This window comes from Talpa europaea (genome assembly GCF_964194135.1).
Source record: "Talpa europaea genome assembly, chromosome: 10".
NCBI lineage: Eukaryota > Metazoa > Chordata > Mammalia > Eulipotyphla > Talpidae > Talpa > Talpa europaea.
The window spans coordinates 76900268-76928102 of NC_140077.1; the positions used below are offsets into that span (position 1 = coordinate 76900268).

The following is a 27835-nucleotide window of genomic DNA, read 5'->3' on the forward strand; positions in this document are numbered from 1 at the left end:
TTTATTTTTAAAATAACTGGATTATTTGGGTTAAGTTTTGCTCAAGTTAAGAGTTCATCTGTTGTCTGCTTCATGTTCTGGAACTTCTAAAAAACTGCTTTGCCTGGATGGGAGTCTTTGGAGAGGCTGCAGTTCAAGGAGGAGAGAAGTAGGCTGAAGGCATCTGCTCCCAACAGGTCCACGAGCACTAAGAAGCACATGCAAAGACACAAAAGTGTATTCAGAGAGAACTATGTGGTTTTAAATGAGTGAGAATAAATTGCAAGAGATCAGGGGTGAAAGGCTGTGTATGAGATGGCGTGGAAGAGTGAGCAAGGACCAACCAGTTTTTTTTTTTAAGTCTGTTTGACTCTTATTTTGTAGGTAATTATTTGAATTAGGCTGCATAAACCAGACAACCCAGTTAAGGGGCTTTTAAAACAAAGTTTATTTCTAGCTATATAAGAGCAGTCAGGAAATAGCAATCCATGACTTGATATGGAGCTCTTCTGTTTTCAGTATGCAGTTTCCTTTCAATTCCTACTCCTTCATCCTTAGGGTGTGACATTTGCCTTCATGGTCCAAAATAGCTGCAAAAGCTCCAGCCATTGCTTTCATTTATCCAGTTGGACATCTGCCATGGACCTTTCCCCCTGATGGTTTTTAATCACAGTTTGAACTATTCAGCATCTTCTTTAGGAGGCAGTCGGGGTTCACCTGGCTTACACCACTCCAGCTGTGCAGGCTATCACCCATGACTGATGCAGTCTCTAGCACATGAATCCTAGATGGCTCTCAGCCCCTCTACACCTGCTACACTCCTCTCTAAGGGAAGCCTGGGTATGAAGATGGATGAAGAGCTAACAGAAGCCAAAGGGCAAGAAGTGAGTTGGGGTGGGACTGTGGGCATCTTTTCTCATTTTTTTCTTACATGAAAGAGATGCTGAAAAGAGAGGGAAAACGGGGGATTTGATGTACGGGGATCCCTGGGGAGATGGAGGAGCTGAACCCAGGATACAGGACTGACTGTGAGTAATAGACAAACTCCTCTTTCTCTGAGAACTGAGCTAAATAGGGCTTAAACGAAGGAACATTTGCAGCGAGGGACAAATGAGGTCTGAAACCGGGAAAAAAATTATCAATATAATATATTGTAGATGACTGAAACACAGTCATTTCTGATTTAGTTCACATTTAGTCTTTATGTCCCGAGCAATGTGCTTGCAATTTTCATACACATTTATCTATTTTAATTCTCATAAACAGTTGACAGTTAACTTTATATTATCAAAACATATACCAATTTAATTTTAGTACAGGAAGTTGTCACCTTTTGCAAGTCACTGAGCATGTATTATCTAATTTGATTTTTCTAGCAGTTGTCAATTTTACAGGTACAGAAGCCAAGGCTCAGGGAGGTAGAATCACTTCAGTGGGCATCAATTGTATGATTTTACTATTATTTAAATGAGTCAAATTTGAATGTAGGTTTGAAAATAAAGGGCATTTTATTTTTTTCATCAAAATTTTGTTGATTTGCCATTCTTTAACAAAAACATTTAAGTTTGGAAGTATAATCTCTCAACGGCATTTTAGACAGCTGCTGTATTGGCAGGTAACAAAGCACCCATCTGCCTAAATAGGCTAGCAGAGCTCTGAGACAGTCATCTGCTTTGGGGTGCTGAGACGGTGCTGTATTTCCTAAGGGGGGGGGGCTAGCCATTGATAGCAACTGAGGCTTGGAATGAAATGGGGTTCCTTCAGGCTGCTCAACCTAGGGCCCTTGTGCTTGATAAACCTGTATTTTCTACATTCCTTTCTCTTGTCTCCTTTCAAAATGCATACAAAGTCTGAAGTCCATAAAATTAATCAAATTGGATCAAAATGGAGATTAGTACTGACCCTTTCAACCTTCCCATGGAGATAGCATTTCCTTGCTCTCTTCTGATTTCCTCCCACTCTCCCTCCTTTTCTTCTCCCTTCTACCTTCTTGTGTTATGATTTTTAATCGAATACAGTGAGTTCATTATAACAAGTCTCATTATTTCATCTCATGTTTATTTCTAGGGATTAAATCATAATCCTCATCCTTCATAAAATATGTCATTATGATGATGAGCCCATAAAATGCATGATTCCAGTTCCTCAGCTCTGGCCTCGATGGAGCTCTTCAGTATTTGGGGGGAGTTGTTTTAGGGTATGCATTTTAGTGCTTATATTTACTCATATTAACCTGGTGCCAGGCTCTACTCTAAGCCCTTGCATACATGATGTAATTTCCTTCACTATCACTCTTCCCAGCAAGTAACATTCTCATCTCATCTGCTATTTCCATAACCTGAGGTTAAGTGACTTTCTCTGTGGTCAGCTGTGGACAAGATTTGAAAAGAAAGGCGCATCTCACTTAATAATTGGATAGAATTTATTATTTCCCCCCATCATTTGAACCATTATAATGTTCTCATATTTGGGCATTTGGGGTGTTTCCAGTTTGGGACCAATGCATAGACAATTTTCCTATCTATTTTTTGGTTTATAGTGAAATATTTTCTTAGAACGATTTTTTTGTAGCATAGTTACTAGGTCATAGGGCATGAATATCTTTTTATGGTTCTTCCAAATGCATTTCCATCTTGCTTCACAGCTGGGTTTGTTATTCACTAGAGAACATTTACTGAGCATCTACTATGTATCTGTATATACTGAGCTCTAGGGATACCCTGTGAACAGGTATGATCTCTGCTCTTAAGTATACCAATTTATGTTACTAGAAATGTATACTTTAGATTTTGCTACAAAAAAAACACCAGTACCAAAAATTTTAACCAATTTTCTTTTACTTAATTTTTTTAAGTTTGCATTTAATGATTGGGTGTGCATTCTATTTTTATATGAATCATTTTTGTGTGTATGTAAACTTTTTATGAAATACTTTTGCCCATTTTTATATTGTTTATTTTCTTATTCAATTTATAAACTTATTTTCCTTATAAAGATGAGCGATATCTTTACATCTTCCTATTTAGCATACATTTAATTTTTATTATTTTGAATTATACATAAGTTTAAAATTTTTTTGTATTTGAATTTGTTGGTCGTTTTCTTTGCTATATGTTCTTCTGTTCTCAACTGTGTTCCCACAGATAGGATAAATAGTGTATTTCATTTGATGTTAGTTTCTTTTCTTTTTTTAAAAATTTATTTATGCATACAAGAGCTGGGGCACAGGCCAGAGATACGGGGCAGGGGTGGGGTGGGAGGGGATTGTGATGATCCATCAGAGAGAGATTGGGGAGCACAACTGGCAGATTGACTGAAATACACTGCTGAGGGGAGCAGCGGGGGAGTCAGGAGAGGTCTGCTGCGCCATGTGGGTATCTCCCTGGCCAGGGATCGAACTCATGCTAGAGTGACTGCGGTTAGCCTCATCGGTTGAGTCTTAACCCCTCGCGCCACCCGGGAGGCCCCCACTTTTTATTTAAAACCCATTTTTAGATGCTGGACCCAGAACCCCGCCCCTTCCCCGGGTCGAATTTAAAGAGGTTCAAGCTCCGCACTTCAGCGGGGCCTGCGGAGGGGCGGGATCCGTTGCCTAGGCGATGGGGCGGGGCGGGTCTAGCCTGTAAGCTCCTTGCGATCCCGACCAGTACTTCCGGGGCGGGGGCGGGCGGAAGGGAGGGCGCGGCGCCCGACGCGGCGGCAGCAGCCAATCAGCAGGCGGGGCGCCCATTCAAATTGCGGACACCGCGGGAACCGACGGTGGCTGTGGTGAGTGACTTGGGGGCCCTGGCCGGCTCAGAGAAGGGGAGCCCTGGGGGGAGACGAAGTATGTATGCAGTGGAGGGCGTGGGGCGCTTTCTGTTTGGGCGACATGAGGTGCGGGGATGGTCTTAGCTCCGGTCCCCACTTGCCCCGAATCTGGGTGGGCTGCTAAGGTGTCCCCGAAGGAGGGGCGCGGGGCAGGCGCTCTGTGGGTTCCGGAAGTCGGGTTTTGGGTCTCCCAACTTTCGCCCGTGGAAGTCTCGCCCAGGTGTTGGCATCGAGAGGTGCGTTAATTTTCACAGTCCTGGTAGTGCCGGGAGGAGAGAGCAGAATCACCTGGACGGTTTGGTTGGGTTGTGGTTATTTTTGTTCCAGTCCTTCATAAAATCCGATGACGAAATTCCCAAACCAAGTATCTCATCGATTTGTGTAAGTAGCAAATAGTTTCAGCTGTAGAATAATTTCCATAAAAGGAAGAGTCTATACTTTTAATTAAAAGGATTGAGGGAGATGCTTTATCATCTAACGAATTTTATTTGGGGCGGTCATGACTTACTCATTTGGAACTTTAAAAGATTTGAAAAATTGTTTTCCGTAGCAAAATCTATGGAACAGTTCGAGCAAGTGTCACTTTACAAGTCAGAAACAGGCATGCACATTTAACGACAATAAATTTTAAGATGTGAAAAATGTAAAGAGAAAAATTTACATCAGTATCACCAGTTCAGTAGAGTTGGCTTGAAACCAGGCATCTGAGCTGTTACTGCTATTCTCTTTCTTTCAAGTCTTATTGCTGGATGTATGTTGTTGACCTATTTGTGAGCACACAGCTGTCGAATTTGTTTCTAACTGCCAGGGGGCAGGCTCTCTGCTGCTTGCATACATGTACTGAACAAGAGCACTTATGTACAGTACTTATATGTAGTGCTTATTTTATAGTACGTGTCCTGCAGGATACAGGACAAGACTGGTAAAGGGGGAGTCCTGCAGCCCTCAGTGGCTTTTTCAGGTTTTCAATAATTTTCTACACCATTTGTATTGAGGCAACCAGGTACAGGGCAGGCAGGGAGGAGGGGGGGACAGGAGGCTGCCAGCCTTGGCAGCCCTGCCAGGTCGCCCCCACCAATCTTCAATTTTTTGGGGCTCTATGGTGTTCTCTCCTGGTCTCTACTGGACCCCACCTCTTGGTCCTCTGCACCACAATCTCTGCTGTGGCGTCCTGTTCTCTGCTCGCACTCATAGGCTCCATCTCTCAACTCAGGTGTGCCCACTTACACACACCCACGCCACACTTTAGGAGCCTCCAGCAGGCTGGTATGTAAGACCATAGGTGTTGATCATTGATGTTAATGGCAGGAGGGTGGAAAAAACCTGATAACTTCCATTTACCCTACTGTACTTATACTTCCTGTCTCTGGTAAGTGCTCTCTGTGGTACTTATTTGAAAATAATCTGCCTTGTGACACCTCTCAAACTAATCCGTGAGTCACTTCTGTATTTTAACAAACTTAACAGACATTATAAAAGTGCTTTCCTTCAGTTTTTGACTCAGGTGCTAGGGTTCCTTTGATTCCTTTGATTCCTTTCCCTACTGGCCAAACTGGGGGTACTGAAAAAAAAACCTGCTTGGGCGCAAGGGGTTAAGTCACAGCACTATGAAGCTATCTGCAGCCACTGCAGCATGAGTTTGAACCCTGCCCAGGGAGCTGACCCACCTGGGGCAAAAGACCTCTCCTGTCTCGCCCGCCGCTCCCCTCAGCAGTGTATTTCAGTAGATCTGCCTGTCCTGCTCCCCACTCTGTCTCTGGTGAATTCTTTCACACACCCCCCCCCCCCACCTCTGGCCTGCACCCCAGCTTTTGTATGCAAAAATAAATAAATCTTTTTTGAAAAACCAGCTTTGCTGACATGCCCTTGTTACATCTTGGCACATTTGACGTAAGCGTTATCTGTATATTCTGTCTAAACTAAAGAAATGATAGGTACCAGTCATTGCCTGGCATGCAATGGGAATTCAGTAAATATTGTTAAATGATTATAAGCTCTGAGGGCAGAGACTTGTCTGAATGTGCATGAAAACAATATCTGAGCTGGACATTGTGATTTATTTTAATGTTGCTCTCTGGGAAGTTACTTTCACAATGGAAGTTTCTCAGAATTTTAAGCCAGTTGGTAGTTTGTACAATCTAATTTTTTTTTTTTTTTTGTAGTTTAGCAGGTATTTTTCGAAGCTGATGCATAAGAAATGGCTGGAAATCAAATGCAAGTCCAAAGAAGAGCATAGGTTATTCAACAACATTCTTTTAAAAAAACCCCTGCTAACACAATGTCACTCTACACATCACATAATAGAAGTAACAGCCATATTCTTGACATTCCTTCTTCCCAAAAGAGTTCATCACGGAATGTCCTCACCCACAGTAGCAGCCTTAAGCTGCACTTGAAGTCGGATTTGTCAGAATGTGAAAATGATGATCCTTTATTGAGATCTGCAAGTAAAATCAGAGACATAAATAGCACTTACGTTATTTCTGCCAGCAAAAAAACAGATCTGCCCTGTACCCCTAACTCTATAGATAGACTGACACTTCGGAGAAGAGTTACCAGGAACAAGGAGTCATCTGTGCTTGATAATGAGTTGGGGGACTCCACAGAAAAGACAACAGAAACTCGTCTCACATTACAATGTCGTGCTAAAGCGGATTCTGTGGGGAAGTGGAGGACAAGGCAGAACATGGGAGATGAATTGGAGAATAATTATGCTTCCCAGGAAACTAGTACTGATGTAAAAAATGTAAATAAAAATAAAAACTCTTTTGTTTCTTTTGCTAAAGACCCAAAAGAGATCGGAAAGACGGCTGATGAAAAACACAAAAAGACGTTTTCTGCCTTCCGTGGGGCAAATGAGAATGTTGTGCTTAAGTACTTAAACCCTAGAGCACCCACTGGTTCGCAGAATCAGAATGGAGCTATTAACTCAGGATACTTGGCCACAAAACCCACTCAGAGCATGTTGGATAGCAATGTGTCAGCACTGGGGAACTATCACAGAAGTACTGGGAAGGACGCTGGGAAAAAATCAAGTACATTTGGAAGCTTAGAGCAAAGAACACCTACTAAATACGTTACCGAGCATAGTTCCACCCCAAAGTGCAGCACGCCTTTGTCTAAGAGCCCAGCTCCATCGATACTGAAAAATAGCCTGTCTGGCCTTCAAGTGAAACAAAAACCAAAAAATTCTCTTCTCGAAAATAAAAGGGGACAGTCACAAGAAAATACACTCCCTCCTGAGGAAGAAGCTGCTGTTCAGAACTCTGCCGTAACAGACCCCTTAAAAGTGGAGAACAGTCAAGTGACAGTGGCAGTCCGTGTGAGGCCCTTCAGTAAGAGGTATGTGCCCCCCTGTAAGCACAAAGGCAAGCAGGTGCTCTCCCTTTGGAGAGAGCTTGGTGGGAGTACACTGCAGATTTGAAGCGGATTGCTCTAAAAAGACTGAAGGCATTCCAACTTTTAAAAAGCAGCCTATTTAGAAAAATTTACATTTTGGAACTTTGGAATCCCACAATAATTATGTTTGCCAGTCTGCATTTTCCAGATTGGAACTAAAAAATTATCTTGCCTTGAGCGATATGATATTTGACTAGTTTTGTGGTCCTTATTGCGTTCTGTAAAAATAGTACTCACAATTATGATGGTAACTCGACTTTTTTTTGTGCCTCTTTTTGAAGAGAGAACATTGAAAAAGCATCTCAGGTGGTCTTCACGAATGGAAGAGAAATAGTTGTGGAACACCCGGACATGAAACAAGCTTATCATTTTATTTATGATGTTTCATTTTGGTCTTTTGATGAGTGTCATCCTGACTATGCTAGCCAGACGACCGTGTACGAGACCTTAGCAGCACCCCTCCTACAGCGAGCCTTTGAAGGCTACAACACCTGTCTCTTTGCTTATGGTCAGACTGGCTCTGGAAAATCCTATACGTAAGTTTTGTTGCAAAACGATCATCCAGAAATGTTTCGTATCCAACTGCTTTTGTGTGAAGCAGCCTGGTTTGATAGTAAGAATATAACTTGGATACCACACAGATCTCAGTGCAAATCTTACCCATGTTACATTCTATTGTGAAAACTGGGTAGGTAACAACCTTTGGGCTTCTGTTTTTGTGTGACATTTAGAATGTAGGTATTACCGGCTGCATTTTATTATAAATTATATTGTGTAAACTGAAAGCATTGTAGTGAGAATTAATAAATCATCAAATGACTGGTATGGTAATAACAACTAGAAGGAAATACTCAGAATGTGGATAGTGGCTAACTGTTGAGTTCTTGCTATAGTTCAGGCATTTTGCTAAAGGCTCTGCTTGTGCTCTTGTTACAGGCCAACCCCGATATAAAATGGGTTGCCTGACTGTGGGTCTTCACCTGCACGCTTAAAGGGGACTTAAATTGCAGGCACACACAAAAGGTTAACAAAAGGTTTATTTACAAGGGAAGGGGAAATGAGGAAATGTACAATTCAGGGAGAAAAGAGGAAGATAAATTCTTAAATGCATCCTACCTGTTCCGCCAACCTGGAATCCCAAATGACCTGCCGAGACCAAATGCTGCCTATCCAAGAGCATGGGCCAAGAGAGCTGCCCCCACTCACATGGTCAGTTAAATACCCAAACAGAGAAAATGGCTGCTTAACTCTGCCCTTATGTCCTTGCAACCTCCCTTTGGGGAACATGGGATTTGTAGTTCCCAGTGTCTTGATGGAGTAGGGGTGGCATCCACAAAGCCTGTATAGAGTTTGCACAGGACATCCCTTTCCCCCTAACACTCTCACAACAATATTCTGAGTTAGATAGTTTGACATATTCCCATTTTACAGAACAGGAAATGGAAATTTACACCAGTATTTTGTCCAAAATTACAGAGCTAATATGTGGTGAAATCAAGATTTGAATTCAGGCAGATTTGACTCCATAACTCAGGTTCTTTAGATCAGATAGGGTTTAACTAACTTGCTCTCCACACTCTCCTCAACCCATTTGCCCCAAAAAGGAATTAAAAAAAAAAAATAAGCTAATTAGTTTTGCTTTTTCTCATACCTAATGTATTTTTCAGGATGATGGGATTTAGTGAAGAACCAGGAATTATCCCAAGATTTTGTGAAGATCTTTTTGCTCAAGTAGCCAGAAAACAAGCCCAAGAGGTATGTTCTCATGCTATCTGCAAGTCTTTGTATTAGACTAGAAAACTGTCAGATCGTGTTCAGATCAGTCATGGCCACTAAGAAGCTGGGAAAATGGGTTCATTTATAGAGCACTCTTTGGGAGTGGTGCTGTGGGGGTTCTAAATTCAGAATCCTCTGGTGGGCAGGGAGAGAGGGATCCCTTCTTCTGTTTTACTAGTTTAGGAGCTTCATTTCTTTTGTGTGTGTGTAGGAACTCACAGTGTGAAAGTTGCATACCATTTCTCGTGTCTCTGTGGTCAGGCAGGTACAGATAATGAGCACAGCAGGCAAACCACACCAATATGCAGCAGGAAGAGAGGAGTGAAGCTGGAGTCTGAAACATTTCACTTCACAAGCCAGGCTATTTCCAGGTCCTATATCTGAAAAGTCTCTTCTGGCTTTCCTTTTCACCCATTCATTTGTACATTCAGCAAGTATTTACTGAATATTTAATGTAGGTAAATAACTGTTAGGCCAGTTTTTCCCCTACGTTCACTTGTTCATCAGAATCAACAGGAGTGTGGCGGGGGCAGGACTGTGCATGTGTGCGCCTACATGCGTGTGTCATTCACAGAATCTGGGAATTTAGAATTTTCTTACTTTCCCTCAAAAGTGTTACCACAGAGGAAATTGGGAAAATCTTGTGCCAGATTTGGGAGTGTTGGAGTTAAGAGACTCAATCTCTGTGGTTAAGACTGGTATGGGGAAAAAAGGGCCAGAAGACAGCCAAGAACACTCAATTAATGCTAACTAAAGTAAATGCTATAATAGAATAAGAAAAGGACGCTTGTGAGAATATGTAAGCTTGGAGAGAAAGAGGTTTTTCTTAGAGTAGGCAATAACTCAGCTTATTTTGGAAGGAACCATGACACGTATTAGCTTGGTGAAGATGAGGAAGGACATTCCAGGTAGACGGAGCAGCATGTGCAAAGGTTTGAAAGTAAGAAAGTAGAGAGCCTGGGAATCTAGAAATTGTTGACTTTGTTTTAAGCTTGGAATTTGAGAGTAGAGGGTAACAAAAGTTGAACTGGAGAGGCAGAGAGAACTTGGCTTGTGAAGGGCTATAGGAACCATGCTTTTAGGAATCTAGAAGGCAATAGAAGGATTTTAAGCAGGAAAGTATTATGATCATATTTACTCTTTAAATAAAAAAGATCGCTCTGGCTGCATTGTACAGAATGGGTTGAAGGGAAATGAGACTGAGTCCAGAGAAACCAGCTGTAGAATTTGTAAGCTGTCTAAGGATTGATGAGGAGCTGAACAAAGGTAGTGACAGGAAGGGTAAACAAGGGGGCATACATTTGAGAGACTTAGTAAGTAGAACTGAGACTTAGGGACCATTGGAAACAGGATGACAGAGAAATTATGCTCTGGCTGGATCCATTCATAGGATTCTATGCAGCCATTAGGACCATGAGAGGTAGAGCAGACTGAGTGCAGGTGGAGCTCTCTCCCACTGTAGGTACACTGCCTGTCTTCTAGCTTCTTCCACTTCTCCCAACTTTTCACCTGAAGTTCAAAGTTGGAGGAAAGGGAGCAGTAGAAACATGGTGGCCTAGAAATGTGCTCCAAGTCTAACTTTAATGGGACTAGGGAGTGAGAAGCCTGTGGGCTTCCACTGACTGTCAGTCCTCCATTGACTGTTTAGGATTTTAGAGTAGGGTGATTTGAAGGATAAAGCAAGCCAGGGAGAGGTAAAGTGGAGGAGAGAGAGAGACTTTGGGATGACTTCACAGAAATGGGAGCCTCAGATTTTACATAGAAGGACTATCACTGAGAGGAAAGAAGTGTAACAATTAAGAGCATGGGCTTTGGAGACAGTTAGAATCCAAGCCCCATCACTTTACTAGGATTGTGAAATTGAACAATTTATTTAACTTTCTTCTGCCTTACCATAGGAAAGAGGGATGGTGATGATAATAACCATTCTCATAGTTTTGTGATGAAGTTTAAATGGCTTCATCTTTATTAGAGATTTTGAATAAGGCTTGGCACATAACTAACCCAACTAAGTGATTATGGTTCTATTTGGGGATTATTAGAACAGTAAAGGGTAATAGTTTGTTGATGGGGGTAATGGAATGTGGAATAGTCAGCACATGACAGGAACCTCAAAGGAGAAGAATAAGTATGATCCTCTACAATGTGCACATAACTATTTTCCCCAACTCCTCTGCCTCTACATTTTCATCCTAGACCCCCCTGGGGTCCCATACCCAATATACTATTTAATAGGAATTAATAGATAGATGTTTATTGAATTCTAAGCCTCCACACTGTCATCAGTAGCATTTGTAATTTCACAGTGTTTCCTTATATCTGATCTCTTTATCTGGAAGTGTGTTGTTCTTCTCTCCTGATGCAAAACATATTCTTGTGTTATTCACCGTGTGGATTGTATTATGAATTGTATTAATCATGTTCAATTAATCTCAGTTAGTCTCAGATCTTCCCATAGCAAAAAGAAGAGTCTTTGTATCTAGTGGAGTCAAATAAATATTTGGTGAATTGAACCTAAATCCCTGAAACTCCCTGAAGCTTCCAGTTCTGTTAGTTGCAGGTAGATCAGATTTGCTTCTTTTGTGAACTCTTGCCATTTGCAATAACATGAAGGGGATAATACTACATGAAAAAAATCCAAAGGAGAAAGACAAATATCAGATGGTTTTACTTATATGTGGAATACAGAGAAACAAAATAAAGAGTTGGCAAAACCAACCAATAACAAACCCTGGAAGTCTGACTGCTGCAAGATGTGGAGGGGTGGGCAGCAAAAAGGGGAAGGAATACAGTGGACTATGGTAGAGGGCTGCGGATGCCTTGGCGTGGGTGTAGTGTGGTCACATGCATCTAAGGAAGTGGGGTTCCATGATTTTGAATCACGTAGTGTTGTGTAAACCAAAATTACCTCAAAATTAAATATTTTTTAGGGAAAAAAAGAAATCTGCTCTTCTAATAAAGAAACCATCCCCTAGCTATAAAAACTAACAAATTCAAGTTTCCCTCCTTTGGCATTTATGCCCTGTCTTTCTGAGTCAAAATGAAGTAGAAGCTTAGCCCTACTTAATCTAATTGCTTTCTGCCTCAATCAGAAAGAATTACTGATTTATGATCCCAGTTTACCATATCAAATGTCTGTATCTATAGTCCACTCCATCTCTCAGGCCTCATGTCCTTTTTCTCCATCCCCAGTTTTTTCTGCCTCCCCCCATTATTTCCCCTTTGTCATTACTCATTTATACTTATGATCTCTTTTTTTAATTCTTAATTTTCTATTGATCTGTCTTATCTCTTGAGAGGTATTTTGCATTCCTCTGAGATGGGTCCTCATGGGCAAGAACCTTATCTTTATATCCTTCTAACTATAGCCCAAAGCCTTATATAGTAGGTAGGTACTTATTAGATTGAATTGAACCTTACCTAAAAATTAATAAGAAATGCAATAACTTTTGTTATCGTTCCAATGAAATTTTTTTTTTTTTAAAGAGCAGCCAAGTGCAATAGTTGGCTTTTCTTTTCTTTCCTTTTTTTTTCAGATTTATTTATTTATTTATACAAGCACTGGGTACAGTCAGAAGCGCAGGAGGGCGAGAGAATTCACCATAGCCAGAGTGTGGAGCAGAGCAGGCAGAGAGACCGAAGCACACTGCTGAGGGGAGCAGCAGGCGGCAGGAGAGGTCCGGGCGCCATGTGGGACCCTCCTTCGGTGGCCGGGGAGCAGCCGGGGATCGAACAGGCGCTGCAGAGGCCGCCGGCAGCTTTGCAACCTAGCGCTCAACCGCTGCGCCACCGGGGAGGCCCCCAATGAAATTTTTTAATAAATTTTAATTTATAAAAAAATAAATATCGTAAAATTATCCATTTATAGGTATAAAATTCAGTTGACATTTATTACATTCATAATGTGTAATTACTACTCCTATCTGGTTCCAAAAATTTCTTACCACCTCCTACAGGAAATCCTTAAGCAGTTATAACCTATTTCCCTTCCCCAAATTTCTGGATTTGCCTATTTTGGATATTTTGTATAATTGGAATATCATGCAATATGTGATATGATGTGATAAAAAACTTCTTTCGGGGCCTCTCTGGTGGTGAAGCAATCCGCAGCCTCTGCAGCACCAGTTTGATCCCCAGGTGGCCAGGGAGCAACCCTCATGGCGCAGCAAACCTCTCCTGTCTCACCCGCTGCTCCCCTCAGCAGTGTATTTTGGTCAATCTGCCTGTTCTGTTCCCCACGGTCTCTGGTGAATCCTCTCACCCTCTGCATCTCTGGACTGTACCCCAGCTCTGGTATGCATAAATGAATGGATCTTTAAAAAAAACAAAAACTTCTTTCACTTAGTATAATCTGTTGGAGGTTGATCAGTGTTGTAGAATATATCAATACTTCATTCCTTTTAATGGCTGAATAATATTCTGTTATATAGATATACCAATCTTATTTATCCAGTCATCAATTGATGGGCATTGGGTTGTTTCCATCTTTTGGCTATTGTGACTGGTACTACTCTGAACATTAGTGTGCAAATAATTCCCTGAATACCTATTCTCAATTCTTTTAGGTAGATAGAACAGAAATTTTGCTGGGTCACATGGTGATTATGTGTTTAACCTTTTGAGGAACCACTAAGTGTCTTCCATAATGGCTGCCACATTTTACATCCCCACCAGCAATGTGGATTTTCATCCACATTTACATCCTCATCAACATTTTCTGTTTTCCATTTTTTTTTATTGAAGCCGTCCTAGTGGATGTGAAGTGTTTTTCATTGTGGTTTGTATTTCCTTATTCACTAATGATGTTGAGCACTTTTTCATGGGCTGGTTGACAATTTGTATGTTTTCTTTGGAGAATATCTCTTCAAGTCCTTGGCTTGTTTTTCAGTTGTGGTGTTTGTTGTTGAGTTGTAAGAGTTCTTTATATATTATGGGTACTAGGTCCTTATAATATATATGGTATGCAAAAAATACAAGAACCTTAAAATAAAGTGCCTGTTGTGTTTCTCTTTCCACTAGGTCAGCTATCACCTTGAAATGAGCTTTTTTGAAGTATATAATGAAAAAATTCATGATCTTCTGGTTTGTAAAGGTGAAAATGGACAGAGAAAGCAACCAGTAAGATTAAAAGAATTTATTATTTTTTAATATCTGTTTTTATAAATGCATATGATTTTATTCTCAAGATAATGTATATTGCTTAAATTTTTACTAAAATGGTATATGATAGCAAATGCTTGGGATCTACATTCTAATTATATTGTTATTTAGTAAATAAGCCAAACATTATCATTAATGGAAATTAAATTAGTCAATAAATGTAACCTTTTTTTTTTGTTTGGATCAGGTATCATGTTAAAGTTAAGATAAAATATTGGTTTCAATATTTTGAAACCTCTTAAACACCTAATTTCCTAATTATAAAACAAACAGTAAAAGTTTTAAAAATTGTATTGTTATAGAATATGCATTTTTCTGGATTATTTAGCAAATTGACATCTTGTAGATATTTTATGTAAAATAAAAAGTTTCACAAATATGTAAGCTTTTTAAAAAACCTGCTTTTAGAATTTAAATTTTTTCATGGAAAGGAACTTGGAGTACAAGAAGCTAAAGTCTAAAAAGATCACCTGACTGCCCAGGTCATGCAATGTACTATTGACAACATCAAGAACTGAAAACTTTGCTTTTTCTTCTATGACTAATGTTAAAAATTCTTCTTTGAAAATTTCTAATCACAAAATTTAGAATGTATAAATTATAAAACTGAAGAAAATTTTAATGTCTGAATCTTGTTGAATATGTTTTAGTGAGACCTTAAAAGCATGCAGATCATGGGCCTCCCTGGTGGCACAGCGGTTGAGCTCTGGGTTGCGAAGCTGCCAGCAGCCTCTGCAGCGCCGGTTCGATCCCCAGCTGCTTCCTGGCCACTGGAGGAGGGTGCTGCATGGCGTGCAGACCTCTCCTGCCGCCCGCTGCTCCCCTCAGCAGTGTACTTCGGTCCTTTTGCCTGCTCTGCTCCCTGCTCTGGCTCTGGTGAATTCTCTTGCCCTCCTGCGCTTCTGACTGTACCCAGTGCTTGTATAAATACATAAATAAATCTTTTAAAAAAAAAGGGGGGGCATGCAGATCATACCTACTGCATTATTTAAAGTGAGAATGAAAACTAGTAAGATATTTGATATGCTGTTGCATATTGTACAAATACAAACAATTTGTTATATTGAAGCATTTATCTGGATGCCTTATAGATTAGTTTTTGTGAGAACCTTTGTATCCACTTTTGGGTAAAAAGTTTTTATTTTGAATTCAAATTACAGATGAAATGGTCATGTGAAATTATATTTTATATGAAATATTTGTCATATTCCTAATGATGCTTGTGTTTGCCTCTACTAGCTGAGAGTAAGGGAGCACCCTATTTCTGGCCCATACGTTGAAGCTCTGTCAATGTAAGTGTTTGGCTCAGCAAGAGCAAGAAGAAAGCAAAAGAATAGAGTGACTATTGTTCTCATTTGTCTCCCCAACTTTGAAACTCTGGATAACTATTTAGCCTTTTATCCTTACTATTATCCAGTTAAAATTTTCTTCTCTTTCCAAATGGAATGTTAGTTCCTTGTTTTTATATTTGTTGATATCTTTCACAGCACCTATAAATTATCATAGAGTAGTATAATAATTATCAAATAAATATTTTATTTTCCCTCTTTTTATTCCCTTCTTTCCCCATTATGTTAAGCCTCCACTCTTAAGCTGCTTTTTATACCTCTTACTTTAAGCTGAAGGTACTAAGATCAATTCAGTGTTGAGTTTGAAAAATGCTAAGAGTCATTCACTTGGTGTTACAGCACTCCAAATGCTTTTCTTACGGGAAAGGAAAAGTGATTAGATATAATTTTAACTCCATTTAATAGATCTGGGATTGTGTTGAGACCCACACACACCAACATACCCATCCCAACACACACACACACACACACACCCATGCATCTATATATGTGTTAAAGTAGATCTTTTGGTTCATGATTTAGACTTAAGTATTAGAATGCTAAGATTCTAAAGCGTTTCATTGTATTACGAAAAATACTTTGTGTTAAAATAAACATTATTTCCAACCTTTAAGAATTGGAAAAAATGAAAGATTTTGTGAGAATTAGTAAAATTCGATTGTGATCTCTGGGGAGTAATGATTTATTTGAAAAGTTACTTTATAAGAACAAGAGTATAATCATCAGTAAAATTGATTTTATCTTTTTACTTTTTAAAAACAGGAATGTTGTCACTTCTTACTCTGATATTCAGGTAAGACTGTATTTTGTCTTTCTACTAGATAGCATGATCATAATCATAAAAATTCACAAAAATATTTTTCATTGCTGTTTGCATAAATAAAAGGTTAATCTTAATTTATCATGAACTGATTTTGTTAAACTTTAATCAAAAAATAATCTACTGAATTAAAGATAAATACTGACAATTATTTCCTCTTAGAGTTATAGCAATAGCATTTTAGTTATTTCCTGATTTAGATTTCTGTAACAAAAAAAAAAGACAATGGGAATACAAATTCTAAAACAATGATTATAATTTCATTTTATAAACTAATAAGCGTATGTATGTTACTGAATGGGCTTACTGAACTTTGTTGCGCTTTAATTTGTTGTTCCAATAAATTGCAGTCTGCAGATCTGACCTACCTCTCTTTCTTAGAGTTGGCTAGAATTGGGAAATAAACAAAGAGCTACTGCTGCCACTGGAATGAATGATAAAAGCTCCCGATCCCACTCAGTTTTCACCCTGGTGATGACCCAGACCAAGGTATTTTTTTTGTTGATTATTTTATTAGGCAAGATAGTAACTATTCTCAAGTTTTATGTTTTTCTTATTCTTTAAACAGTGCTAGAAGTGCAGTCATATAAATATATAAACGTAACTGGATTTTAGAAACTATACACAATAACTTTGAATAACTTGGTATATGTGACTTTGTATATATTGTTATTACTAACATGGTAATTGTGTAGTATTTGGGAACACATCAGAAATGAAGAGATTTTAAAAGATTGAGCTATAGGTTCCATAATTCACATAAAATCCCTGTAAACATTTTTGTATAAAATCCTTCAGTTGTTTTACAATCACACTTAAGAAAATATACAAATTCTGCAACAATTTAATGCTGTAAAATTCTTCACAAAATATCATTTTAATAGCTGTCTAGTATTCCATTAACTGTTAGAATTCTCAACTTTTTCTCTACTGTTGGACATTGATGTTGCTTTTAAATAACTGTGCTACTTTCATGCTGGATAAACAGTGCTTTTGTCCATTAATGTTTGTCTCTATTTGCAGTTGTTTCCTTAATGTAATTGAGTAATTATGGGTTTTTATCCCTTTAAAGTCATTTCTCTTATGTCAGCATTATACAAGCACTGCTTAGTATATTCTTGAATATTCATGCCTTATAAACTATCACAGATTTAACAAGAGATAGTTTCAAAATAAATGAATGGTTTAAAATCTTTAACTTTCCCTTTTGAAAACTTATATTGATGGCATTATTTATTGTTGTTAATATTGTTTTTTATTATTTTAATATCATTTTGCTACAGACAGAATTTGTGGAAGGGGAAGAACATGATCACAGGATAACAAGCCGCATAAACTTAATAGATCTGGCAGGCAGCGAGCGCTGCTCCACAGCTCACACAACTGGAGAACGACTAAAGGTAAATAAGATGTTTTCCTCATGTTGATGAAACTTACTCCCTAGGGCATTGTTTTAGAAGATTACAAATGAATTATACTTAACCAAGATAACCCATCCATCTTTACCTGCAGTTTATAGCGTGCATTGCTGTGATTTAAAAATGTATACTTTTCAGTTATGTTGGCTTTATAAAGAAAAGTAGTCAATTCTGAGGCATAAGAAAGTTGGTAGTTTTATATGATATAGGAATTGTATAAGGGGAGAAACATGTTTTGTGAAATAAATTTATGGCTGAGCAGTTATTTAAATTAAAGAAAACTTTTTGCTTTTTAAATTTTATATACAGGAAGGTGTGAGTATTAACAAGTCCTTGCTAACTTTGGGAAAAGTTATATCTGCACTCTCCGAACAAGCAAACCGAAAGAGAGTTTTTATTCCTTACCGTGAATCTGTGCTGACGTGGCAAGTATCTTTTTTTAGTATTAAGAATTGTATAAAATACAGTGGTGCTGTGGGGAAAATAATAATCAGCCAACTTCATATAACTTTGGGATAGAAAAGAAATAGGTAACAGCATGAATTTTTTAGAGCCGAACTGCCTGGATTTGTATCTGGGTTCTGCATCTTACAAACTTTGTGACTTTGCTCAAATCACTTAGTGCTCTTGCCTGTTTTCTCATCTGTATTATGGTGATACTATCAATACCTATATTTTAGGGTTAAAGTGAGGATTAAATGATTAATGTAAAACTCAGTACATAGCATGTGCTATATGACCATAAGCAACCGCTATTATACTTAATACTATTAGTGTCTATTGTCTGAGCCTATATCATCAGATATATGTGTGTGAAGTGACATTGAATAGTATTATTTGCTTAGCACACAATGACGTGTATATTGTTTACCTAGTATTTTTATGAATGAATATGCATTTCATTTCAAATATGTTTCACTCAAATTACTTCAAATTTTGCTACAGACAGAATTTGTGGAAGGGAAAGAACATGATCACAGGATAACAAGCCGCATAAACTTAATAGATCTGGCGGGCAGCACCACATTTAATATCTAATTCTGATAAGTAAACATTAATAGACTAAGAATAGTGAAATGAATTAAGATTCAGTTTATGCTGCACCCTCTAAATAAGGCTTTATCCCTCTAAAATAAGGCTTTTTCAGATAGTAAAAAGTAAGATCTGTGTTTATATGCCCTTTCATCATTTTCAACATTGGTGATTGAGCACTTGCTCCAAAAGGTTGTGGTAGCACTGGAAATTCAAAGATGACCAAGACATGTATAGCTCATGATTCAATAAGGAGAGAGAGGTATCTTACTAAATATTTGATGGTTAGTTATATTTTTATTGCATCATGAAACAATATAAAATGTATAAGAGAAAGTGTTCATGAGTTCTTTTTAAAAAGACCTATAAGTAACCAAAAAAGATTTAAGTGGTATTGAGTCAAGAGTATAATATATATATCCCATTAGTTTGATTTGTACTTTCAAGAAAATTACCATTATTAACTTGTTGTAGAAGCAAAATCTAATTATGACTTTTTTCCTTGAAGGCTATTAAAAGAAAGTCTGGGTGGAAATTCAAAAACTGCAATGATTGCCACCATCAGTCCTGCTGCCAGCAACATTGAAGAAACGCTAAGCACACTTAGATATGCTAACCAAGCCCGTATGATAGTCAACATCGCCAAAGTAAACGAAGATATGAATGCGAAGTTAATTAGAGGTGAATATTTTTCTAAAAATCTAAAAATTATTTCACTACTGTTTAGGCTCAGATATTAATTTCAGTCAAGAAAATGTGCAATTTAAGAAAATCAAAGATCTTTTTTCCATACTTCCTTGTAAGAGCTTTTAGTTATCATTCTTCAGTGAAGGAGGAAGACAAGTAGAAAGACAATGGGAAAGAGATCAAGGAGTGACAGGGTAAAACAACCAGAAGAAGAGCCCGAGAATGAAGTGTGGGTAAAAGGGAGTTAGCAAGCAGAGGTAAATCATTTTATAGCTGAGCCATAGGTGTATGCAGCAAAATAACAATAAAGTTAACTTATTTTTGCTATTATGACATTTCTGATATTGTCATTCTGTTCAAACTGCTTAGCAACTTAGCAACTCTTGCCCAGTTCTCTGATCCAAAGGCCGTTGGATTTTTGTTTTTCTTTTTTTTTTTTAAAGATTTATTTATTTATTTATTTATGTATTTATTTATACAAGCACTGGGTACAGTCAGAAGCGCGGGAGGGTGAGAGAATTCACCAGAGTCAGAGCAGGGAGCAGAACAGGCAGAAGGACTGAAGTACACTGCTGAGGGGAGCAGCGGGCGGCAGGAGAGGTCTGCGCGCCATGTGGGACCCTCCTCCGGTGGCCGGGGGGCAGCCGGGGATCGAACCGGCGCTGCAGAGGCTGCGGGCAGCTTCGCAACCCAGCGCTCAACCGCTGCGCCACCGGGGAGGCCCGGATTTTTGTTTTTCTAATGTAGGTAGGTCAAACTTCATATATGCTAAATACCACTTTCTCTTCATCTCTTGGTAATTGCCCACTTATGATAGACTTGAATTCATGGGAGGAATCTTGATTCGTACAATTTTCTTTGTTTATCTGGAACTACCATCTTTTCAGACCCCTTTGTCCTGGCCCTGTTTAGTGGCAGAAGGTAACTAGCCCTGTTTAGTGGCAGAAGGTAACTAGATACTTTGTAGGTGCAAGCCAGAGAAGAGTGAATTTGCTATATCATAATCCTCCTTCCCACTTTTGGATCCCCTTTGTTTTATAATGGAACCATTTTCATTAAAATAGGTATTTTGAATTCCACCTTGAAAAGTCTTTGCTCTTTATCAATATGTCTTTGTAAGACTTGCCTAGAAAAATTACAGGCTTTCTCTATTACTATTTTGTCCATTGTCACTAATATGCTCCTTTTCCTTTTCAAAAAGACAGTACATTATGTGACCAACCAGCTTAGGGGAGAATTCATTTATATGTGGACACTTTTTCAGTTGAAGGCTAGGTAGAGATTTATAGGTAATGTAAGTGAAGTGAAATTGAGTTCTGCAAATATTCTATTTCATTCAGTAATATTTAAAACTTCAAATAAAAGAGCAGATTGTTCCTACTGTGGGAATTATTACATGTCAAATGTTAATAATCATGAATCTTTTTACAAACATTTAGAATTGAAAGCAGAAATTGAAAAGCTAAAAGCTGCTCAAAGAAACAATCGGAATATTGACCCTGAACGATATAGGCTCTGTCGGCAAGAAATAACATCCTTAAGAATGAAATTGCATCAACAAGAGAGAGACATGGCAGAAATGCAAAGGTGGAATATGGTCCCTACCTTCGATACTGCCTGCAATCTTTTTTTTTTTTTTTAAAGATTTATTTATTTATTTATACAAGCACTGGGTACAGTCAGAAGCGCGGGAGGGTGAGAGAATTCACCAGAGCGGGGAGCAGAGCAACTGCCTGCAATCTTAAGACTGGTGTGGGGAGGGATCAGACGGGAGGGGCTTAAGGGGACTTAGAGTGTTTTTCTTCCCACCTTCCATTTAAATAGAACAGACCACCCCAGGACTGTCATATTTTAAATACTCCTAAGTGGTTTCCTAATCTTTATTAAAGTCCCTTGATACTCAGTCTTACCTATCCAGGTATTTTTAACTCTATTATTTTGTTTGTTTCTGCAAAGAATGTGGAAAGATAAACTTGAACAAGCTGAAAAGAGAAAGCTTCAAGAAACAAAAGAGTTACAGGTATTTCAACTTTCTAAATTGATCTGAAAGTTACAGAACTATGCCTCAAATATATGAATTCAATTTCTCAAATAATATGTATCCTGACTATACAAAGCAATATGATAGAGAAACCTTAAGAGCAGTATTGCGATTGCTTAGAGCCCATAAGCTAGTTAGAAGGTTGAAATATAAACAAATAGTCTATTTCTGTTCATTTTGGTTCAATAAATATTTGTTAACTGTTATGTCATGCTAGGCTCTGGGAAAGCCATATTGAATAATATGGCCCTCAGAGAGCTTGTGATCCAAAGGAAAACTTACAGAATATAAATAGATGACTGAGGCAGAACCTTATGAAACTACCTTTTTTGGGCAAAAAATAAAAAATAAAAAAGGATTGACTTTTTATGGTTCAACCTAATGGAATGAGAAGTACATAAAAGGTGGAGAAATAGGAGAGAATAATTAACTTTAATGAGGGTAGTTAGTAAGGAGGACTTAAAAGAGAAAAGAACAGCTAAATAAGGTTTTGTACAATAAAGAGGAACTTGCTTAGCTAACAAAGTCAAAATTTTTAAGCAAAGAAATACTATTTTCACACTCATGGAGACATAACACAACTTGGATGTCCAGAGAATTAAGAGTTTATAAATTAATGCTGGTGACAGACATTAGACTGGAGAGAGATGCAAAATAAGAGATCTTGGCCTAGTGAGGTACTTGACTGTAGGTGATTGGAAACCACCAGTGTTTTAAAGGGAGGGGAATGACATGAGCAAACTTGTGTTTGTTTACCAGAGTCCTCTGGTTTTATGTGAAAAGTGGTTTTGAGGGAGGAAATACTGATGACGGCAAGGGATGTTACTCATTTAGGAGGCTGCCGCTGTGGTTTGGAGCAGAGATGAGAGCTTGGGGTGAGGCAGTGGCAGTGGGAATGATGAGGGGAGGAGCTGGATTCAAGAGAGCGAGATAGGAAGTGAGGTTGATGGGATCCAGAGGCATTTGTCTTTTGGATGTGTGTGTTGAGAGAAATGGAAAACTCAAGAATGATGCCAGGTTTCTGAACTGTGTGCTTTGCATTGTGAAATAATGAGTTACTGTGGTGGTGAAAGAAGCCAGATCACAGTGGGTTGAGGAGTGATGAAGAGATAAGGGAGTAGAGCCACACGGTTAGACTCTGAAAATCTTTACTCAGAAGAAAATTGTAGGAGTCAGAGATGGGGTCTGTGAGATTGAGAGGAAAGATTTTTGTTTGTTGCTTTCTCTATAGGATGAAGAGACTGAAACAGTTTTATAGAAATCAAAACTCCTTAATGGAGTGGGGTTCCAAAGGAGATTAGAGACGATGTGTCAAGGGCAAAGGTATTGACATTAAAGGAAGTATTTCAAATGATTGGTAGGCGGGTCTTATAAGAATTTAGAGGAATGAAAGAAAATTCTTTGGGAGTGGTCAGTCCAACTTGATAGAAAAAGTGAGATTTAAGTTGAATTTTGAAGGTTAGGTAATATTTTGATAGAGAAAAGGATGACTGTGTTCTAGAAAGGCAAAATTGTAAGGGACCAAAGTTGGGGAGTATAAGGTGAGCTCAGAAGAAGGCCTGCGAGTCTCTTTAAGTGAGCAGTTTATATAAGGTCATAAGGAGATAAAAACGGAAGGATATATTGACTAGTTTGTTAAGGGCTTGATTTCTAGGCCAAGGAATTTGAGTTTTGAGCTGTAAGAGGTGGGAAGTCATTGATAATATTGGAACACTACCCAGCATTCCAAGATTGACATTTTAAGAATATATCCTTTCAGGGAATGAATCTGGTCTAAGAGGCAAGATGATGAACTTGAGCATAAGAGACATTGTTGACAGGCAGTCAGGGGTGCTGCAGTAGTTCAGGTACGAGTTGATAAGGGCTGACCTAAGGTGATGGCAATGAAGGTGCAACAAAAAGAATTGAACAACAAAACAGTAAGAATAGGCAGAATTTTTGATGGATTGATGCATGATTAGACTGAGGACAAAAATCAGTCATCATAACTCTAAAATTATAAAAAGAAGCATAGTAACAGTTATTGGAAAATAATGGAGAGATTCTAAGAACCTTTCATTTGTTGAGACTTCAAATAAAGTGATTTTAATGTTTAACAGACCATTCATTTTCAGTGATTTTTAACAACTTCGTGTTTTCAGCTGAGGTTAATGTTTTTTTCCGACTTCTACCAGAAAGCAGGGATTACATTTCAAATGGACAACCATTTGCCAAACTTTGTCAATCTCAATGAAGATCCTCAGCTGTCGGAGATGCTTTTATATATGATAAAAGAAGGAACAACTACAGTTGGAAAGTATAAGCCAAACTCAAGTCATGATATTCAGTTGTCTGGGGTGCTGATTGCTGATGATCATTGGTATGTTCATCTTAAAAAAAGCCACTTGTTCTTTTTTCAGTTGGCTTCAGATTTTGGTAACATGTGATTACCTTCACATGAGGCATTCATTTACCCTGGTTATTTGGTATAAATCTTCAAATGTGTCTTTTAGCCAGGAAAATGTTTTGAGTGCATTGTAAGGATAATAGGTCAGTTATTGTCAATATGAAGCACTAAATAGTAATGCTTTTCTATGTGGTTGAATTGACAAATTTAAAATTTTTTCTTATGTGAATTTTATTCTTTGAACTGAATAGTTATATGTATAGCATATAGTACATATATAGTACAGGAGTGGCATGGTTTAGCACGTGTAAATTATTTTGCCTCCATGTTTTAAGATTTATCCATGTTAATGCTCTGTTTGCATGCTGTGTTCCATTGTGTGACTTTGTTTTCTATTTTTTAGAATCTATTTTATTGATAGACACTGGGGTTGTTTTGAATTTTTTGCACCACAATTGGTGTATTGCTATGGGTATTTTTTTTTAAATTTTAATTATTTTTTTCCCCTCACATCATTGTAGTTCCCGTAGTTCCCCCACCACTGCATCACCCATGCACCGTCATCATCTACCCTTATGTTCATCCCTACCCTGTGGTAGTGCCCCCTCCCAGCCCCTCCTCTGCTGTATGCTTCAGTTCTGAGGTCAGCTGCTAGTTTTGACTTTTCTTGACCTTTTGTTTGGTTTCTCTATATTCCATATGTAAGTGAGACTATTGGTATTTATCTTTTTCCTTCTGACTAATTTTGGCTAGCATAATTCCTTCCAGCTGCATCCATGTTGTCACAAGTGGCATGACTTTGTCTTTTTTGATCACTGAATAATATTCCATTGTATAAATATACCACAGCTTTTTGATCCATTCATCTGTTTTGGGTTGTTTCTATATCTTGGCTATTGTAAATAGTGCTGCAATAAACACAGGAGTAGTCCAGTGTTTTAAATTAATGTTTTTGTGTCCTTTGGGTAGATTCCCAGGAGTGGAATTGCTGGATCGTATGGTAGATCTATTTTCAGTGTTCTGAGGAACCCCTACACAGCTCTCCATAGTTGCTGGCCCAGTTTACATTCCCACCAGCAGGGTACGAGAGTTCCTTTATCACTATGAGTATTCTTGTACATTATCTCTCAGTACAAATGTGAGGATTATCTGGAGCAGGTTTCCCAGATGATAAGCAGAGGTGAGCATAGCCGTCATGAGCATGCCTAGCTGTATAAATAGTATGACTTTCTAATTATGATATAATAATTTTTAAAGCTTAGGGGCCTCCCTGGTGGCGCAAGGGGTTAAGATGCAACCTGTGAAGCTGTCTGCAGCCTCTGCAGCATGAGTTCGATCCCCAGCCAGGGAGCTACCCATATGGTGCAGCAGACTTCTCGCTCGCCTGCTGTTCCCCTCAGCAGTGTGTTTCTGCCTGTTCTGTTCCCCACTTTGTCTGTGGTGAATCCTCTCATTCCCCACACCTCTGGCCTGTACCCCAGTTCTTGTATGCATAAATAAATAAATCTTTAAAAAAAATAATTTTTAAAGCTTCGAAAGCACTCATATGTCTAAGAGTAGAAATACTAGATTGTAGAATATGTGGTTATTCAACTTTCCTATGTGATTTCAAATTGTTTTCCAAAATGTTTATCAATTTCCACTTCTGTTGGCATGAGGGTACCTATTACTTCATGTACTTGCTAACACTTGGGACTCTTAGACTTTCATTTATACCAGTAATGAGAGGTGAAATGGTATCTCCTTGTGGATGCATTTCATATCACTGATTATCTTTTCATGTATTCTTTGGCCATTTTGCTTGCTCTTTTATAACTGGAATGCTCATGTCTTTCGTTGATTTTTTTTTTTTTTTTTAGTAAGACTTTTTTTCTTGGCGATTTGTAGTTTTTTATATATTCTGGTTGCCAAATCTTTGAGTTTTGTGTTATAAATATCTGTTTTTCAGTGTGTGGCTCATTTTTCTCTGTTTTATAGTGACTCTTGATGGAGTAACAGCTTAATTTCATGGTGGCACTTGCATCAATCTTTTCCTTTAGGATTGTCAATTTTTGTGTCTTCTTGAAGAAATCCTTTCTACATTGAGGGCATAGAGATGTTCTAAATTTTTTTTAGATGTTTTAAATTTTTGCCTCACATTTAAGTTCTTAGCTAGTCTAGAATAGTTTTGTTTGGTGTGAAGGGAGGCTTACTTTACTTGTTTCCCATATGTATAACCAGTTCTACCAGAACCACATTGAATAATATATTACTTCTTTTGTTCATACAAAAAATTTCCCAAAATATGGGAGTTTGTTTCTTCCCAGTAACTCCCCTTGGCCTTAATTACTTGAGCTGTAGAATGTCTTTCTATCAGGAATGCATATCCACTGTCCTTCAGGTCCTTTTGTTCTTCTGTTAATTGTTTTCCACAACTAATGATTACAGTATTGCTTACATTAGGGTGAAAGAGGCAGAGATATCCCCAAATAGTTAAAAGTCAGGTAGGCTGTGAGCATCATGAGAGCTTGCTTCCTACCTATCTTTACTGCTGAGACTTATCTGGAGCATGGGGGCTTAATGAATAAAAGAACATCAGTACTCCTCAATGCATATTAATATTGCATGAGTCTTACTTTGTACTTAAAAGTGAAAGAAAAGCTCACTTTTAGCTTAAGCACTGAAGAAAAGCTTTTTAGAGGACTCTAGCCTTGAAGTTGCACCTTAAAGATGATGAAGACAGGGAGAGGACACCCTTTGATGAAGGGATGACTCAAAGGGAGGAAGCTGATCTGAGGCAAATTCTGTGTACTGATAACATGGCTGAGTGAGTGTGAGGAGGGGTTCTTGTGGGAAAGTAGTGGTGAGTAAAGGAGGTTTGTGGTTGAAGCTAGATTGTGGGGTGTCCAGAACATTAGGCCAAGGAATTTTGACAGCAGAGTAGATAGAAATAGGAGAGGGAAGAGATCAGAACAAGTAGACATTATTTTAACCTTTGTGTAGTTAAGACAAGAGACTAGTGGGAGGGGCAAATTGCCCAGGTGGTGAGATATTTTCCTGAGATATTTTTCTCTTGATGCAATAATTGAACTATTATTATTTAACTATAAATCTTGGAGCCTGATCAAAAGCTAGAGCTGTTTGGTAAGGACTTAACTTTTGTTGCAGTTTTTTCTCCTTTTGTTCTATCCAGTTAATCCAGGTTAATTCAAAATCTAGTTGGAGGAGAACAAAATAATTTTAAGTCATTGTCATAAACTGATATGAATCTTAATACCTAAGGAATAACCCAAGTAGGATTATCCTGTATTGCCTTTTCCTTAGTTTTTAAGTCTGTCCTGGAATTGTGACAATGTGCTTCTTATCTTAACAGTACCATCAGAAATTTTGATGGGATAGTGAGTATCATCCCAGTTGGGGAAGCAAAGACTTACGTAAATGGAAAACATATTTTGGAACCCACAGTATTACACCATGTAAGTTGGCTGGTGCTAAAAAAGTAAGAAAGTTTTTGACTTTTGTAAGTAGTTTAATGTATTGGAATATGTTTCCTCATCTGTAAGAATATTAGTGAACTAGATAAGGACTTTCCAGTTTATAAATTCTCTAAGTCATTAATTGCCTTTCCTTATGTGAAGTCAAAAGTCGTATCACTATGAATCAGTACCTGAAATGCTGGCCACTGACATCAGTGTTACATGTCTGGGTTTTTGGAATCATACCAGGCAGGGTAAAGCCTTGAATTAGCCATTTGTTCTGTGACCTTTGAAAATTTATTTAACTAGGGTGATTGAATGTCACCCAAGTCAGGACACTTTTGAGAACATATTTAATAATCACATTAGAAGAATAGGCACAAGCCAATTTGTTGCTGGCAAACCAAAATATATGATCACTTCATATGTACCCAGCCTTCCAGGGGTCAGGGGAGGATTAAATGTAATGATTTGTATATAATTCATAACAAAATGTCTGCAAGCAGTAAGCTCAATGAATGCT

At 38.3% G+C, this 27835-nt stretch overlaps 1 protein-coding gene across 1 annotated transcript in view; it reads left to right on the top strand.

Moving 5' to 3' along the window:
* Positions 1-6067: 6067 nt before the first annotated feature.
* Positions 6068-27835, top strand: part of KIF14 (kinesin family member 14) — a gene marked incomplete at both ends in the record, with an annotated part of 49428 nt that continues 27660 nt past the window's right edge. The window contains 14 exons of the mRNA XM_084245399.1: positions 6068-7131; positions 7470-7724; positions 8856-8943; positions 13984-14082; positions 15364-15416; positions 16236-16266; positions 16675-16782; positions 17577-17693; positions 18021-18136; positions 19252-19424; positions 20870-21017; positions 21387-21450; positions 23646-23830; positions 27210-27312. Coding sequence (XP_084101525.1) covers positions 6068-7131; positions 7470-7724; positions 8856-8943; positions 13984-14082; positions 15364-15416; positions 16236-16266; positions 16675-16782; positions 17577-17693; positions 18021-18136; positions 19252-19424; positions 20870-21017; positions 21387-21450; positions 23646-23830; positions 27210-27312 — 2604 coding nt within the window. The remainder of the gene's footprint in view (positions 7132-7469; positions 7725-8855; positions 8944-13983; positions 14083-15363; positions 15417-16235; positions 16267-16674; positions 16783-17576; positions 17694-18020; positions 18137-19251; positions 19425-20869; positions 21018-21386; positions 21451-23645; positions 23831-27209; positions 27313-27835) is intronic.